At 42.0% G+C, this 16,327-nt stretch overlaps 1 protein-coding gene across 3 annotated transcripts in view; it reads right to left on the minus strand.

The window, feature by feature from the left end:
- Positions 1–407: 407 nt before the first annotated feature.
- Positions 408–16,327, minus strand: part of sertad4 (SERTA domain containing 4) — a 16,055-nt gene continuing 135 nt past the window's right edge. Inside the window, exons 1-5 of one of the 3 annotated variants that reach the window (XM_072457398.1) lie at positions 16,305–16,327; positions 4,364–4,536; positions 4,057–4,175; positions 1,544–3,953; positions 408–590 (exon numbers count right to left, since the gene is read on the minus strand). The exon at positions 16,305–16,327 is cut by the window's right edge and continues 135 nt beyond it. In XM_072457398.1, coding sequence (XP_072313499.1) covers positions 3,144–3,953; positions 4,057–4,175; positions 4,364–4,517 — 1,083 coding nt within the window. In that variant the 5' untranslated portion in view covers positions 4,518–4,536; positions 16,305–16,327 and the 3' untranslated portion in view covers positions 408–590; positions 1,544–3,143. Of the gene's footprint in view, positions 591–1,543; positions 3,954–4,056; positions 4,176–4,363; positions 4,537–14,818; positions 14,841–14,954; positions 15,084–16,304 lie in introns of those variants that run through there. The other 2 variants (XM_072457397.1, XM_072457399.1) reach the window with 2 other exon arrangements.

Consider the following 16,327-nt stretch of genomic DNA (forward strand, 5'->3'; position numbering starts at 1 on the left):
AGCTGATGTTGTGAAGCCAATCTTGTTCTAGCAAGAAAACAGCAGGGACAAAAGAAGTGACAGGCAGAGCACGGCGGAGTGTGGAGGTGACTGCTCCGAGTCTAATGTCGAAGAGATTAACAAGAATTGAGTGGCAAAGTGACACCTGAGAGACATTTGCCAAGTGCAATACGGCGCGGCGCTGCACTCCACTGAACACAGACATGACATCGGAAAGCAAGACAATAATCAGGAGTCCACACATCCACTCTGGAACCCACGGAACAAAACACAAATAGACAATGTTTCAGCGACAGTTCTTTTACTTAACACTTGTCACAAAACATCACAGAAGTTTTCGGAGCTCACTTGCTCTTTTGTTGCTTTTTTTTTATAACGACAATGCTTTTTAAATGTTCTTTTTTCCCCCTTAGAAACACCTACTGCTTTGTCCTGAAATGTCTGATAAGCTAATCACAACAGTCTTAGATGCATGGAAATAAAACAATAATGGGTAACACTTTATTTTGACACACTCGATACATCATATGTACCTCAAGAAAAGAGTAACATCCTGGAATAACATGTAAAGTAACTCACTGTGTAACAACCTGTAACCTAAAGGTATTGCACTGTGTAACAACCTGTAATCTAAAGGTATTGCACTGTGTAACAACCTGTAACCTAAAGGTATTGCACTGTGTAACAACCTGTAACCTAAAGGTATTGCACTGTGTAACAACCTGTAATCTAAAGGTATTGCACTGTGTAACAACCTGTAACCTAAAGGTATTGCACTGTGTAACAACCTGTAACCTAAAGGTATTGCACTGTGTAACAACCTGTAATCTAAAGGTATTGCACTGTGTAACAACCTGTAATCTAAAGGTATTGCACTGTGTAACAACCTGTAACCTAAAGGTATTGCACTGTGTAACAACCTGTAACCTAAAGGTATTGCACTGTGTAACAACCTGTAATCTAAAGGTATTGCACTGTGTAACAACCTGCAACCTAAAGGTATTGCACTGTGTAACAACCTGCAACCTAAAGGTATTGCACTGTGTAACAACCTGTAACCTAAAGGTATTACTGTGTAACAACCTGTAACCTAAAGGTATTGCACTGTGTAACAACCTGTAACCTAAAGGTATTGCACTGTGTAACAACCTGTAACCTAAAGGTATTGCACTGTGTAACAACCTGTAATCTAAAGGTATTGCACTGTGTAACAACCTGTAACCTAAAGGTATTGCACTGTGTAACAACCTGTAACCTAAAGGTATTGCACTGTGTAACAACCTGTAACCTAAAGGTATTGCACTGTGTAACAACCTGTAACCTAAAGGTATTACTGTGTAACAACCTGTAACCTAAAGGTATTGCACTGTGTAACAACCTGTAACCTAAAGGTATTGCACTGTGTAACAACCTGTAATCTAAAGGTATTGCACTGTGTAACAACCTGTAATCTAAAGGTATTGCACTGTGTAACAACCTGTAACCTAAAGGTATTGCACTGTGTAACAACCTGTAATCTAAAGGTATTGCACTGTGTAACAACCTGTAACCTAAAGGTATTGCACTGTGTAATAATGTATTACATAGTTACATTGTACTTAATGAGGTAGGTACAAAGTATCATGTGTAGTGTAAAATAAAGGGTGACTAAAGATGTGTAGAATGTGTAAAGAAAACAAAGTGAACCCATTGGAGGTGTAGAAAATGAAAAAAACCTTGAGTGACATACTTTAGCTCAACTTTGGTTGGGGTGGTAATTATGTGAGCAGCCTATTCTTCGGAAGTGCCAAACAAGATACAATGACACACAAGACACCACTTATTACAGCATCAGGACACAAAGGCTCCGGTCTGAGACAACCGCTCATCACAGACTTATGGAGAATCAGCTCGTGATTGGATCAGTTATTCATGAAAGAGAAAATGTATGGACAAAATTCACGACGGAATTATGCGTTTAAATAGCACTGATATTCGACGTGCTCGTCTGATGTATGTAATAGCAAATTAATGTTTGTGAAAGCTGAGGGTTTTCCCAATTGCATTGTGCAAGGTAGTGCTAAAACATGCAAGTAAAACAAGTCATTTTGGCATGAGATATCATCTGTCAATGTGCAGTCACTGGGAATGCAAGATAAGCTACAAGAACAGTAAAATGATGCACTATGTTGATCCTTTAAAAATAAGGCACTTGTTTCTTTAGAGAGATGTACATTTGATTGTTTAGTCTCAATATCATTGTGCTATCTTGTTGCAGTGTTGTTGCCTGAGACAGCGTAAATACAACCTGTGCAGTAGGCCATCTCTAAAACTGCTGAAATCAAGTTTAAAGATGCTACATAGTTTAGTTCACACCACACATACGAGCACGTTTCTTCATTTGATCAGCTGGTTTAGGGTCCAGAAAGAGACCAGTGCACCAATACAAAGCCTAAATATAGTTCTGTTTTTGTGCTGTAGTACTTCAAATTGTCTTGGAGACAGTGCAAGTTTCAAACAATCTAAGATCTAAGGTCTTACTAAATATGACCTTCAAATGTTTTATTTTTAAACGGTTTCCAGTGCTTAGGTCAAGATGTGCTTTCTACAGAGTTGAATGAAGCCTGAAGCTGTGTGCTACCTAAAGTCTAAAAATAAAGCTTCCATAGGATCACAGTAGACAAAGATGGACAGAGTGAGAACTCTTGAAGCCACACCTTCTTGATCCTCAGATGTTTTGTTTACTACTTTAGCACCGTTCTTAAGCAAACTAAAATGTTACAATGAATCTATAGCAGTCAAGAAAATGTATCTCTCATCCATATTTGAACCTAGCCTGGCTAGCCATTTGAATGTATTCAATACAGAGAAAGTACATCTGGTTTCATTACACAGGGTTTGATCTTGATCTTGATCTTCACACAATCACAGCCAGAGGCTTTGTGATTGGTCTGTGCTGCCGTGGATGTTGTCTTTCAGGCAAATTCAATCCAGTTCAAAGGAAGAAGTACCAGACTGACTTCTTTGTATGGAATAGGTAAAGCAGCGTCCATCAGCGTTACAATGGTACAAGCCGGTTACACTGTAACTCTACTGAGGCAAAGCTTCTCACCATGGAGACATGTTAATGCTATTTTCAACAACTTTACTGTTTGAAGGCAACATTATTGTCTATGAGCTCGTCGAGGCCAAATGCTAACCTTCTGGAGTTTTTTTTCTGAGTTGACAGAGTCCTCTTCATCATCATCTTCCTCCTCCTCGTCCTCGATGCTGTGTCTCATGCAGCGCTCCTCCTCTGTCCTTTTGTGGGCCTGTTTTTTACCTGGTGCAGTCCTAGTCCTTTTTGAACTGGACTCAGAGGAGGTCCCTGCTTGTTGTCTTTCGTCCCCTTCTTCCTCTTCTCTCTCTTCAACTTCTTCATTTTCTTCCTCCTCCTCCTCCTCTTCGTCCTCCTCATCGTGATCTTCTACATCAATAGTGAAGCCTAGTTTGCTGTGGTTGGCCAGTTGGAGAAAGGAGGGAGAATGTGGTGTGGTGGGGCAGGCTGAGAGTGCGGCGTCGTACATGGAGAAGGGCAGGTGGAGGTAATGTCCTGCTGCAGCTGCTGCATAGATACAACAACACGTCTGAGCACAGTCAGGGCGCAGAAAGCCCTGTCCACGCATCATCCGGTAGCGCTTCCGCTGGGGAGGTCCAGCCTGAGGGGGGAGGCAGATTCTCGGGGGTAAGGTGCCATGGAGCGCAGGGTGGGGGGGATTAGAGCTGGGAGGAAGAACACAGGGCCCGGCGGCTAGAGCTGGGTTCGGAGGGAAACACCAATCTGTGCTCTGGAGCAGGATCTCTGCTCGCAGACGCCGCAGGAGGTTGTTGACGAGAACCGAGCGGCGCAGGAAGGCCTCAGGGTCATCAATAAATCTCATCTTCTCAACTGAGAGTCGAAGTACGTGGGCCCTCTCCTCCAGCACCGGTGCAACCTGAGGGAGTACAGTAGTGTGTGTGTGAGCAGGTTTTTATATACGGTAACTACTGTCACAATGTTCTTATCATATCTTGCTTCTACGCAGAATCTATACTTACAGTCTGGCAGTATGTCCGAAACCTGAAAGGGGCTTCATCTTCGTCATCAATAAACTTCCTCTTAAAGTAAGCGATTCTTGACAAAGAAACATGATCAGGAACTCGTCTACAATGTGGCTCTAAAAGAAAGAAAAGTAAACGTGTAAGTGGAGAAAACAAAAACAAAACCTAAATCCCTTTGGCATGTTAGCACCATGCTCGCTCGCACATGCGGTTAACCTGTGAGCTTGTTCACTTCCTGGTGTGCACCGTGTGCACTTACAGTACAAGTTTCCAAGTGAACATCTGTGATGGGGTGTGCACGTACCTCGTGTAAACGGCTCCTCAGAGCTGCACGGCAGGGAGGAGTTTGACAGGCAGCTCTTGGTACATCGCTCTGATTCCCAGATTTGCTGGAGTGTGGAGAGAGAAGGGTCTCCTTCTGGATCCAAAAAGGGATTCATGGACAAGACAAGGGTCATCTCTTCCTTTGATATCAACCTGAAAAAGAAAGAGCTAATTTAAAAAAAATCACACTTAGCAAAAGAAGTTGTCATTTTGTTCATAATCCACCATGAAAAATCTGCTTCTGTGTTAAGAAATAAAAGGTGACATTACGGACTTTAGTCTTTAAATGTTAACATGCAGGTTATCTATGCTACAGCGAATGCATTGGTGTAAAGCAGAGGAGTAAGCAGCTTCTGTTGTGCCAAGATGCCTGACAAATCTAAAAGACAATAAGAGCGCACAAAAAATTAGCAGATGGCTGGCAACACTGAGATGCGCTTGGTACTGTAACAAGTAGGACACAGATGGAGAGATGACACCCACTCACACCATGAATTCCCTATTGATTAGGCGCTAGGAGAGTAAGTGAGATGTTTGACACCAATTTGTTCAGTGAAATGAATCCCACACACTGAACTGCACTGGGAAGCTGTGTCAACAGCCTGGTAATCTAGGAAGCAACGGAGATGTGTGCAGTGCCAACCAGAGGAGCACACAAAGCAAACAACAGCGGGAAAGGTGTGTGCCAGGTGCATTTGTTATAGAGCATCTTATATTGGGTTCATTACTGGTCGTCCCTGAGAAGTTTTTAAAACTAAAAACATTCATCTGGAAGTGATCTTATTAAAACAAACCAACTCTTAAGAGCTTAGTAGAGCTCTGACATGATGTGGTGAAATGTATTACATCAATCAAGCCGACATACAGATTAGTAACGTACATATATATAGAAAACAAAGAACAACTCCATGTATGTTTTGATTGGAATAGAACATTTATAATATACAAATTAAGAGCTATAAATCAGTTAAGCACAATATTAGCCTCTCTTATGCTCAGACTGTGGTCTGTGTACCGCAGCAGGCTATTTGTTTTATATAGAGACAAATCTATTACCATTTTTGTCCTTTGGGGCCATAATCATTTAGAGCTAATTTATCCGTTATTTACTTTCATTTAAGACCTGGTTTAGTCTGATTTGAGCTCAAATATAATCCTGATTTTATTGCTGTTTATATCTGGTGATACTCGGAGAGCCAAATAGGTGGTACTTTGTGTGATGACTTTGAGAACTGCTGTACAAGAGCCTCTTTCTTTGTGTTTAGAAGATGCAGGTGAATCACTTTGATCTCACTGAATGGCTGTCATTTTGTTTTCTGTGATTCCTCCCCTTCATGCAGAATTCACAAGCAGCTGTTGGGGGTGTCACTAGCCAGACCTTGTTGTCACCCGCGCACCCCTTCAAAGTGTCTCCACCCCTCCTGCCCCCTCCATCCTCACCCATCAGCCTCACCCCCGGAGGGCAGCTGATTAAAATGTCCGCTTCAATAAGCTCCTGGCTCTACTCGACTGAACACTTTCATTTCTGCGTGATGCCTTTTCGACTGTTTGCGTTTAACTGACTTAGCGCACACACTTTAAGCGGCTGGAAGATCATGTTTGACAGTCGCTAAATAAAACTCAGCCAGTGGTGGGTTACCTTTGAGAGCATGTTATGGTTTGGTTTGGTCAGTTTTATTATTTTCTGTTGATTTCATACTAGGAGCAAATTGTATTGTTGGTTCTAAGTACTGTTTGTACTCATGCTCTAAATGCTGACAGAGTTGATAATCACATAATAATTACACTAATTAAACAGGGCTCTGCAATTCAACAGACAACCACTGTAGTAAAGGATTCTACAACTAATGGCAAGCGTGTTAGGAATATAAAAAATGATGCAGTGACACAGCTCTGTAAGAGAAAATAATATGAAGCATTTATTCTATATTTATAAATATTTGATTAAAGCTGAAAGTTGATTTACCCACAGCCTGCTACTGCATTATGTCTTAGATCTTAGAGTTATTCATAATGAATAAGTAAAGTGCAATCAATTATAACCAACTGAACAGATTAGAATGACAGTTTTGAGTGATACCACTGATTTTTTATTCGATCCAATAATAAGTAATACAATTGCCAATAACCTCTGCTTGAATTAATATGGAAAAAGAAATGTATTTTGAGAAGCTAATCTATAAATAATGTTACAAAAATGTAAACAAAATTGATTAAAAACCAGCATTTTGGGGAGAAATTTTAGGTATCAATATTTTTGCATGAGTATCGATATTTCATATGAATCCGCCTATCACTAATTACAGTTACAAAGTCAGAAAACACTGTTTCATAGTCAAAAATTTGTATTATGTTGTATTGTCGAACAATGTATATTAGACCAAAGATTGGTAAAAAATAAAAAAAATGACTAAACATAACAAAAAATAAATCTAAGCCTATGAATATATGTGTTTGTGGAGGGACCACAGACCTAGAGGCTTGTTTGACTTAGCTTTTTAAATTGTGTTTTGGGCTGTTTTTTAAAAAAAAAAAGTGGGCACTTTGTTGTTTTTTGCCCTCTTTACAAACTCAACAACAACAAAAAATAGAGAGAAAAAAAACGAAAATACTTTTGGAAAACGTTCAACATCAGGATGCCAATGTACCAATTGCAAGATAAGGCAGCCGTCTTGTCAGAGGGTAAGAATGAAATGGCTGATGTACAAGAGTCTGCTCTTGGATGTTGGTCGTGTCTGCGTCAGACACACGTCTACAGTCGCTTCAGACCAATAGATATTCACTGCATTTGGACGGAGAAAGGGCAGACTTACTTTAGTATTACATCAGGGACAATTACACCATGTTATTACACCATGTTGGACCTAAATTCCTCCACTGAGCGCTCCCCCGCCAAGGACCACCAACAAGGGCCAATTATGTCAGTGCCACAGAGCGCTAGTGCCACGCTTAATTAGCAGCTTCGACCCCCCTCCCCCCCCTGAGCTGCCTCTTTTCCTCTCCTCTCTTCTCCATCACCTCCTCGCTGCGTTGTTTGTCACGTTTGCTTGGGCACAAAGAAACAAGCATGCCAACGCTCCCCGGTACCCTCCTTAGGGACCTCCATCTCGACAGCCCAACCCCTCCTCTGCCTTTCATCCCCCTAGTCTCCATCTCACTCTCTCTCTCTCTCTCTCTCTCTCTCTCTCTCTCTGTCGCTTCTCTGTGACATCCTTTCAGTGGCGGTCACAGTTGACAGCTCTCTGAACCAGGGGCTGAGAAGAGAAAAAAAAAATTACAATAAAGATAGCGACAGAGCAGCTTCCCCGCATGTACAGCAATACTTCTTGTTCTTCAAAGAAGATGAGGAGGAGGCAGCGGAGGGGAAAGAGAGAGAGTGAAATAAAAACAAAAGGCCGAGATGCAGAGGAAAAGCTCCTGGGGGGATATCATTCCTCTGTTAGATGCTGCTGTCTGCATGTGGTGGGAATGCGAGTGTGATTGAGAATACAAGCTGTGTGTTATCGAGGTGTTAAGAGAGGATTCGACTCCAATAGTGCGAGAGATTCTGATGAGGATTATGACGTTGGGGCCGTATCACAATACAGCAGAGACAACAAGTATCGTGAAATGAAGTACTTGTACACTACAATGTGGATTTTGTATGTGATGGATACTTTGTGCAGTATCTTCTTATGGTGAAATTAATAATCACTTTGAAATGTAAGAGAGAATCTGAACATAATAAATAATCAACTGAAGAAAGTTGTGTATTTTTGGTAGGTAGTCAATGGATATAACAAATAATCTACATATTTTACAGTGCAGTGAACTTATTTCTAAAACTACATCTTCTTCTTACCCTGTTATCTTATTGTAGGGACTGTAAATTGACTACTGGTCTGGTCACTGTATTATTAGAAAAGGGTCATGTCCTGGCAGGTTAGTTATATCAAAATTCTTCCAGTTAAAAAACAAGCATGAGGCCAATAAAATACCCAGCGAACACTCTGCTGGCAGTTCTCATATCATTTCCTTTTGCCATTTTGAACCGTGTCACACCTTGAAACCGTTAATTGCCACACGCTTTGGTGTAAAAGACAGTTTCATCTCTTTGTTTAGTCCTCTGGCTTCGCTCTTATCTGCCGCACTCGCAGATTCACTACCTCTGTCTGACTCCTTTTCATTACCGCCTTTGATGATGAGCAGTTAATTGCAGAGCGAGGGCACTAGACAAGCGGGGGGAGCGGGAGGGAGGGATGGCATCGGCGAGGGGAAGGGAAGATAAGTGCCCGAGGATCCTTGTCAAGAGTGGAGGCAGATCACCCGCAGGGATGATTTCTGCTGCTGTGATTGATTGACTCACTCCCTCCAGAGCAGAGAGAGACAACGCATGGATAGTAGTGCCCTGGAAGATGTGGAGGCAAGAGTCAACTCAGGCCACCGCGGTCAACTCAGACTGCCACTGTCAAGAGGAGAAAAGGGAGGCTGCGGCCTAAAAACATTGGCTCAAAGTAATATGACAAGATAATGTGTTTTTTACAGATTGATATTTTGTTTGCATTCATTCTGCCTCACAACAGAAGCTCTCGCAGTGACAGGATTATTCTCCAAGGACATAAATCCAAAACCAGTTGACACCTGCTTTTTACAAGTAACAAAACAGAGCAGCACTATCTACTTTGGGTCATTTTATCAATCTATCTGAGGCCTAACACACATACAGCAAATAAAACACCAGTTATTGTGCAGGAGATAAAACATCTTGTAACAAAAATCAACAGATTCCAGGTTCAATTCAACTCTAACTCAACGATGTTAATACAAATAATATTTGAGTAAAAATATGAATGCTTTTTGAAAGTATTGCTGGTGTTGGATGCACATCCAGGGCTGCTGTTGTGTTCAAGCAGAAAGAGCACTTTGGCTCAAGACAAGAAAGATTATACTTTAAATATTAATAAAATCAGCGCAGGAAAAAGTTGATTGAAAGAAAAGGCACTAGATTTGGTCTCAGAGGAGCGCTCCTTGACTTCCTCTTCCATTACAAGGTTCACTTGGCGGGTTTTGAGTAAAATATTCATGAACTGTAACCTCAACCGGTAATATTTCCAAAAAATCTGTATAAATAGTCAAAATTAGACTTGCTAATTATATCATCAACATCTTAAATCACAAGCACGTCGTAAGTGGCTCCTAAAGATGAGTGGTTTATTTGTACAGTAAAACCACTTTTTCCTCTCAGGTTGTGCCAGAAAATCTAATTCCTCTGCACTGTAATGAATCTGCCAACACCAAAATCTTCCAAACCAGTTTTATGGGCACTTAATATTTCTAAAGTAGAGTTTCCGACCATGTGTAAATAAGGTTAGCCTTAAAGGGCATTGCTCCTTGGGGAAGTTTTAAGTGTATATAATCATATGTGGCCTGCTGCTTGGTTACACAGAGCCTTTAATCAAAACCATTTTAAAGACAGTTTTGTTCGAGCCAGAACTGAGGGGAGATTTTATTTGTTCAGCGACTCCGGGGAGCAAGAGCCATGTCTCTAATAAACTTTGTGCTCTCCCTCAATAGATTTTTCTGCGCGGCCTCAAGAATGCTAATGGATTCAGCATGTGTGGTTGTATGGGAGCCCTATCTGTGATGTGTTTATGTGTTTACTCGCTGCACTTTCTGCCAGGTTTCTCAGAGTGTTTTTGAGCCACAGGGAGAGCAAAGGCAAAGCTGAGGTTTTCACATCAACACGGAGCAGTTCTCAAGCATGACAAACGATTGCAATTGTGAACAAGTATTTTTGAGAATTGGTCGTTTGTTTCCACAAATTTACAAATGATGCAAGAGAATTTTTTTGTTGCTAAAGCAGGTTGTTATAAAACGTCTATCGAGTCGTGCTTGTCCTCAGAGACAGCTCCTGATTCTAAATTGTATTGAAATATTAGATGTTCGTAATGTACATCTGAATCAAGTAACAACTTAGTATATGGAAACTGGTAAATAGTTTCCTCAGTTTTGTATGGGCTTATCTGCTCTGTTGTAAGTGGCACTGATACAAAAACACCAGCACTTGTTGGCAGCTTGCAGAGTGATAATCGCAGTTTTCAGAGCCTCTGTTGACACTGCGAGCTGCTGTTGCTGTCACTACATGTCCCTGTGCAGTTCAGCCGGCAGGTGAGGCGTGTGCTGGACCTGCTCTCAGCCTGATATGTCTCCAACACTGAGGCGTAGTCCTGACAGTCATTTCCACAGTCAGCTCCCTGCCATGTCCTGCAGTCTGAGCTTCCCCTGGGACATTTAACAAGCCTCTGCGTACCGTGTTTATCCTGCTATTGGCATTTTATTGTCTTAAGAAATTTTATGCAAGAATGAATTTAAATGATTTGGATCGATGTATGCATTAGATTAGTAAAGCTTAGAAGCTGACGGCCCTGTCAAGAGTTCGAATCCCGGCTCTGACACTTTACTGCATGTCCTCCCTTCTCTCTCAACCCCATTTCATGCTCAGCTGACCTGTCTAATAAAGCCTATGGGCCAAAAAAAATGAATAAATATCTGTGTAACACAGACACTTGGTTTTTGATATCTCTGTCTATCTCGCGTCCACCTGTCTGTCCGAGGGAGTCGGATCTCTTCTTCACTCTGGAACTCCTCCAGGTTTCTCCTTTTTCCCAAAGAGGTTTTGTAGTTTTTCCTGGCCGAGAAGGAGGGTCTAAGGACAGGGGAGCTTGGGACATTTGTCTAAGGTCACGGGATGCTGAGACATTGCCAAGTCATGAACATTGTTTAATCTGTCTTCACTGTAGCTCTCCAAGGCAACTACTGTTGTGATTTTGGGCATTACAAAAATAAATTGGCCAGCAGATTCAAGGCCGAGGAGTTTTTGTTGTATTTCCCTTTGTGATTGGTCTCTTCGAGTGATGGCAGACCAGGTTGAGAGAGTGGCTTTGGTTTATTTGCTTTACAAAGCCCAACAGGGGCCACAATTAATGTATCACATGTTTGGAATGTTCTGGATCAGTGTATAAGACAGCGTGTTCCAGTTCCTGCCAAGATCCAGCAACTTCTGAATCTGTGACCATTTTAGTGCTCACATCAGATAATGACTTTTTCTGACCCCCAGAACCTCAGAGTGGCCTATTGTGGCCAGCCTAAGGCACACCTGTGCAATATTAATGCCATCTCATCAGCATCTTGATATAGCATATCTGTGAGGTGGGGTGTATTATTCAAATGAATATTAATTGCTCAGTAAGACAGATTTGAATGTTGAAGGCCCCTAGATCAGCTTTTTCTGATGCTAAAGAGAACCAGGGATACTTCAAAAATATACTCATCCTGCACACTTAAAATTGACAGGCATGTTCTTCTTTGAATGATTTTAAAGAAGAACATGAATGATTTTGAATCTTAATGTGTGCCGTTGGCACATGTGTGTGCAACCTGCAGCTTTGTGAGTTTGAGTTTGTTGCAATGTCCTTCCCCAGTCTCATCCTCAGGCACGCTACATTGTCCTTTCTACTAAAGCCCACGGACCAGAAAATCTTTTAAAAATGTGTTTTTAATGGTATAATTTAGAAAACCTTGTGATTCATTGAGCTAATTTAAAAATAGTCAGCACAGAAGACGTCTGAACAGTTGTAATATATGTATTCAGCTCATGGTATGTCCTTGTGCCTGCTTATCGACAGACGGCAGTATATGAAAGGCTACAAATAAAGCCTGATAATACATTCCATCCTTCCTCAGTCAGATGGTCTGAATCAGAAACAGCATTTGAAGATCACTCGAAGTGAGAAGTCTGAGCCAGGCTATCAATATGGCTGCTGGCATGCATGCAGAGAGCGCTGCTATGAGAGGCTCAAGTACACAGCTAGACAGAGCACATAGAGAATAGATAATAGCTATTACCACGTCAACATCTCCTTCACAAGACCGGAAACACTGCATTGAACCTCATGAATCAAAAACAAGCAATTAGCCCCCTGCTAGCATCGCTCCGGACCAGCCGTGAAGCACTAGAGCCTCAAACAGGCTTTATGAGCTATGATAACAAGGATACATCAATGCACTTCCACCAACAGAGTGTTTAGACACTTATGTGAAGCAAATTCAGACATGTCACAATACTTTATGTAATACAATAAGTAGATGAATATATTTTAGACAAGCAACACAGAGAGGAATTGTGTTCATAAAACTTGACGACACAAATGCCTAGATCAGGACTTGTCAGACATGTCTTCCAATTTACTGATAATTTGTTTTTTTAGTGACCGCCTGTTGTTGCAGTTATATAAAATCCATTCAAATATTCCAGAGTTCAGACAGCGTTCTGGATCCACACCAGAAAGTAATCACAAAAACAGACGCTCCCATGGGCTGCTGAAATGGCTGCCAGAGAAGGCAGCAGGAAAGAGAGTATTTAGCGCTGGTTAGGACTGTTTAGACAAGGATAACTGTGCAAAAAGAAGAAACAGAATTGAAAGTAAATCCAAAACTGCCAGAATTCTGTCAAATATTGCCAATTAAAAGATGCTGTGGTCACATGGGTGGTACGCTTTAAGTTTAAGATTTAAAGTTCCAAACAGATTTAGTATCTGGTTAGGTTTAGGGTAGTAATCTGTATATTGCGGGTTTCCATTTTAAGTCATTCTGAGAAGCTTTTTATGTAAGATCTCAAACGGAGCTGAAATATTGAAATTTGAAAGTCTTTCCCGTGTGTTGTTGGTCAGAAATAGCCATTTCCACCATGACGCATCAGCCTGTGTGTCCCTCTGCCGCTGCATCTCACATTGTGTTAGTGGCAGCTCGCAGCCTGTCAGGAGTGATCAGCGCGGCGTGTGTTGGGCGGAGGGTCGTCATGGCGGCGGTGGCGTGACTGCGCTGAGTTCAGGGGCCTCAGGAGTCTGAGCACTGACACATGTGCTGTGACAGGGAGGCTGCATGAGCCACAATCTGAGGACAGCTTGTTTGGGCTGCGAGGGTTAGCAGGACATGGCTCTGAGTGTAAGTCAATGGCAAACGACCAGAGGGGACATGTTCCAGGCAGAGGCCGACAAAGTACTTCATTACAGCAATATATGTTCTTATAAAGGATAGAGGAGCTGACACGGTATTATGGCATCACATGACACGGTATGTGCGGTTTGGTTGTGGTTCAGTTTATATGATAGCAATTGAACAATCAGTGAAATACATGTGTCGTTAAGTATCGTTGTCAAAAGTATTAGGTTAATGCAGATTATACATTCGAATCGTTAAGACTAAAGAAGGATAATCGTAAAATTCGTAGGAGTTTTTTCTGTTTTAGTTTAATTGAAAATGAGGTCATTTCTGCTCACCTTTTCCTCACAAAAGTAAACCCAAATGTAAAGTGCTTTTTTATCTTGCCGTTTATATCAAATTGATCGTTCAGAGGTTTGATTTCATAAAGCAGGTGACATATTGAGGAGCGGTAATGTGTTAAGAAGAAAAGAAGAAAATGTAGAATTTTATTGTCGTTTTGGTTGTGACGTTAATAATCATAAATAATTGTTGAATCGCAATGTTTATTCTGATAATAATAGTCTGATTAAAATGTGAAATTATGACATCCCTTACAAGTGGTTAAAAAAAACAGTTGAAAAAGTGTAGACTTGGCTGAATCAAAAGCACTAAACTCTGGAGAACTGAGGTGAGCGAGAGTTACATTTTGTACTGAATGATAGTGATATTTTGAAATGTAAATGTCTTCTTCTATTGCAACACAGACTAAAACATAAGTGTCAGTGATTGGATAGGGAAAAAACTGGATACGTTGAGAATTGCTGTGAAGATGGTTCCAGACGCTCCTGCATTTGAGCAGAAAGTCTCACGAGGAAAATGACAGAAGGATTTGACATGACTTGACTTGCTTTTGATTGACAGCGTCTGCTTCACTTCAGAATTTCTTGTTGACAATGTTACATTTTACTGATTGGACAACACCCAAATTGTCAAAGAAGTTTAGCCTATACATTTTAACATAGACATTCTTCACAATTACCAGGACTTGAAAATCTGTAGTCAACAATATTTTGTCCAATATACAAAGTGGACACATCCCAAGTGTCCAAAGCGCCAAACAGCAGAATTTCACAGTGTTTTTGCAGTGAATCATGAGGCGGTTGACGTAAAACCATCATGTCACACCTTCCATGTGTGTCCGCCTGCTTCTCAGGTTGCCCACCTCAGAGCAGAGCCTTTTTCTAGCACAAAAGCGCATTCATGATCGGGAGGTATAGCCAGTGCTGAGGGGAAAATGAAGTCTGGGGCTACACCCTGCAGTAACAGTCAAAGCGCTCAACTTGTCTTGGCCCGAGACCTTTTCACACAAACGCAGCAAAGAAAGAGAACAGACAAAGGCAATGCGACAGAAGCCGGCCCGTATTTCCCTAACTGTCAACACCGCTGTCATGGCATTTCGTTCTTTTCCACCTACCTTTGCAGCGCCGTTGGTAAATTGCGGATAATTGCGCGATTGCGTAGGACCAACACTCCTTAAGTAGTGTCACTTTTAAAGCCCGCCGTCTGTTGTCTGTCGTTGTTGCCACTTAAAATGCATTGAATCTACTTACATCTTCGCCATAAGAGCGGTGTTTTGAAACGCCGCTCCAGATGTTAGAGTGCACCCCCGCTGTGGGAGATGAATGACTGAGGGGGGCTGCGGGCTACCTACAGGTTCACATCTCTAATGAGCAGGAGAGTGTGTTGGGAGCGCGATATGATTGATAGTGTGCGACCGAGGAGGGAAAAGAGAGCAGAATGCAGCAAGTGCTTTTGATAAAGAGCAGGGCGAGGGAGAGGGGGGGGGGTCTGGCAGGAGGTAAAGAAACGAAATCTGGCATCGGACGTCCAAGATTAGGTGCCAAGAACTGGTCCACAAAGCGAGAGCCAGAGAGAGAAAAGGAGAGAGGGCTTCTTGTCAGTTTAATGCTTGCCTGATGTTCCTCCCTGTTGCATACCCGACATTACACACTTCGTATCCCTCTAAGGAAAATAAATAGCAAAGGTGGAATTCCTGGCAAGTGACTCCGGATGTTGTTGGCAGTTGCGGCGGCGTTACCAGCCGCTCTGAGCTTCAGGACTGTGTCTCTTCGGCAGACAAATAAAGAATTCAAAGAGCTGGTTGGGTGTCCGTGTACTGCTTGGCACAGTTCATTTCCAACACACACACACCGACACACACACACACACACAGACACACACCGACACACACACACACACACACACACAGACACAGACACACGACACACACACACACACACACACACAGGAATCATCTCTGGAAGCTGAAAAGAGTGTTAGCGGTCCACTCCGAGCAGATACGGTGACACTAAGTCGAAGAAACCGGACAAAAAATGACATCAAGGAGAAGGAATTACAACGGCGGCGCAGGGAAAGCGGTCTAAATCTTCTTGCTCTCAGAAGGCAGTGGTAATTTGCAGCCGAGAGCCATTCCTCCAGAATAATGGAGCGAGGCTGGACAGATGCCAAGAGGGTGGCAGGTTATGTCAGCCTGCATAATGTGTTAGAACAAGGTCTCTGTCATGTCACTGGAGTGGGCCACGGAGTGCGCTCATGCCCAATAATCCCTGCATATTACAAGCTATCAATTCACAAGTTATTACAGGTTTACGCGACATTTTTTTTTTTTGCACAAACACACAAGTAAGCTGTGGAGGTTAAAAATGCACATTGTTTCGTTTCAAGCTCACAGAAAACAGCGTTAACCTACCTTTTGTCCACTCTATTGGGGACTTGCCAGATACACAGAGGCACTGACTGTGTTACTACTTGGCTATTGTGTGTAACGGAATGATTGACGCAAAATGTCCAAAAAGTGGGCAAAATCGCCACGTAATATGTATCAAATGTAACTTTTTACGCCATTTTATTCGTGTCAAGAGTAGTTTTAAGTCACTTACCGGACTTAGATTGTCTTGACCTC

Source organism: Eucyclogobius newberryi, unplaced genomic scaffold (genome assembly GCF_026437365.1).
Source record: "Eucyclogobius newberryi isolate DKJ021-1_F unplaced genomic scaffold, fEucNew1.0.hap1 SCAF_21, whole genome shotgun sequence".
Classification (NCBI taxonomy): Eukaryota; Metazoa; Chordata; class Actinopteri; order Gobiiformes; family Gobiidae; genus Eucyclogobius; species Eucyclogobius newberryi.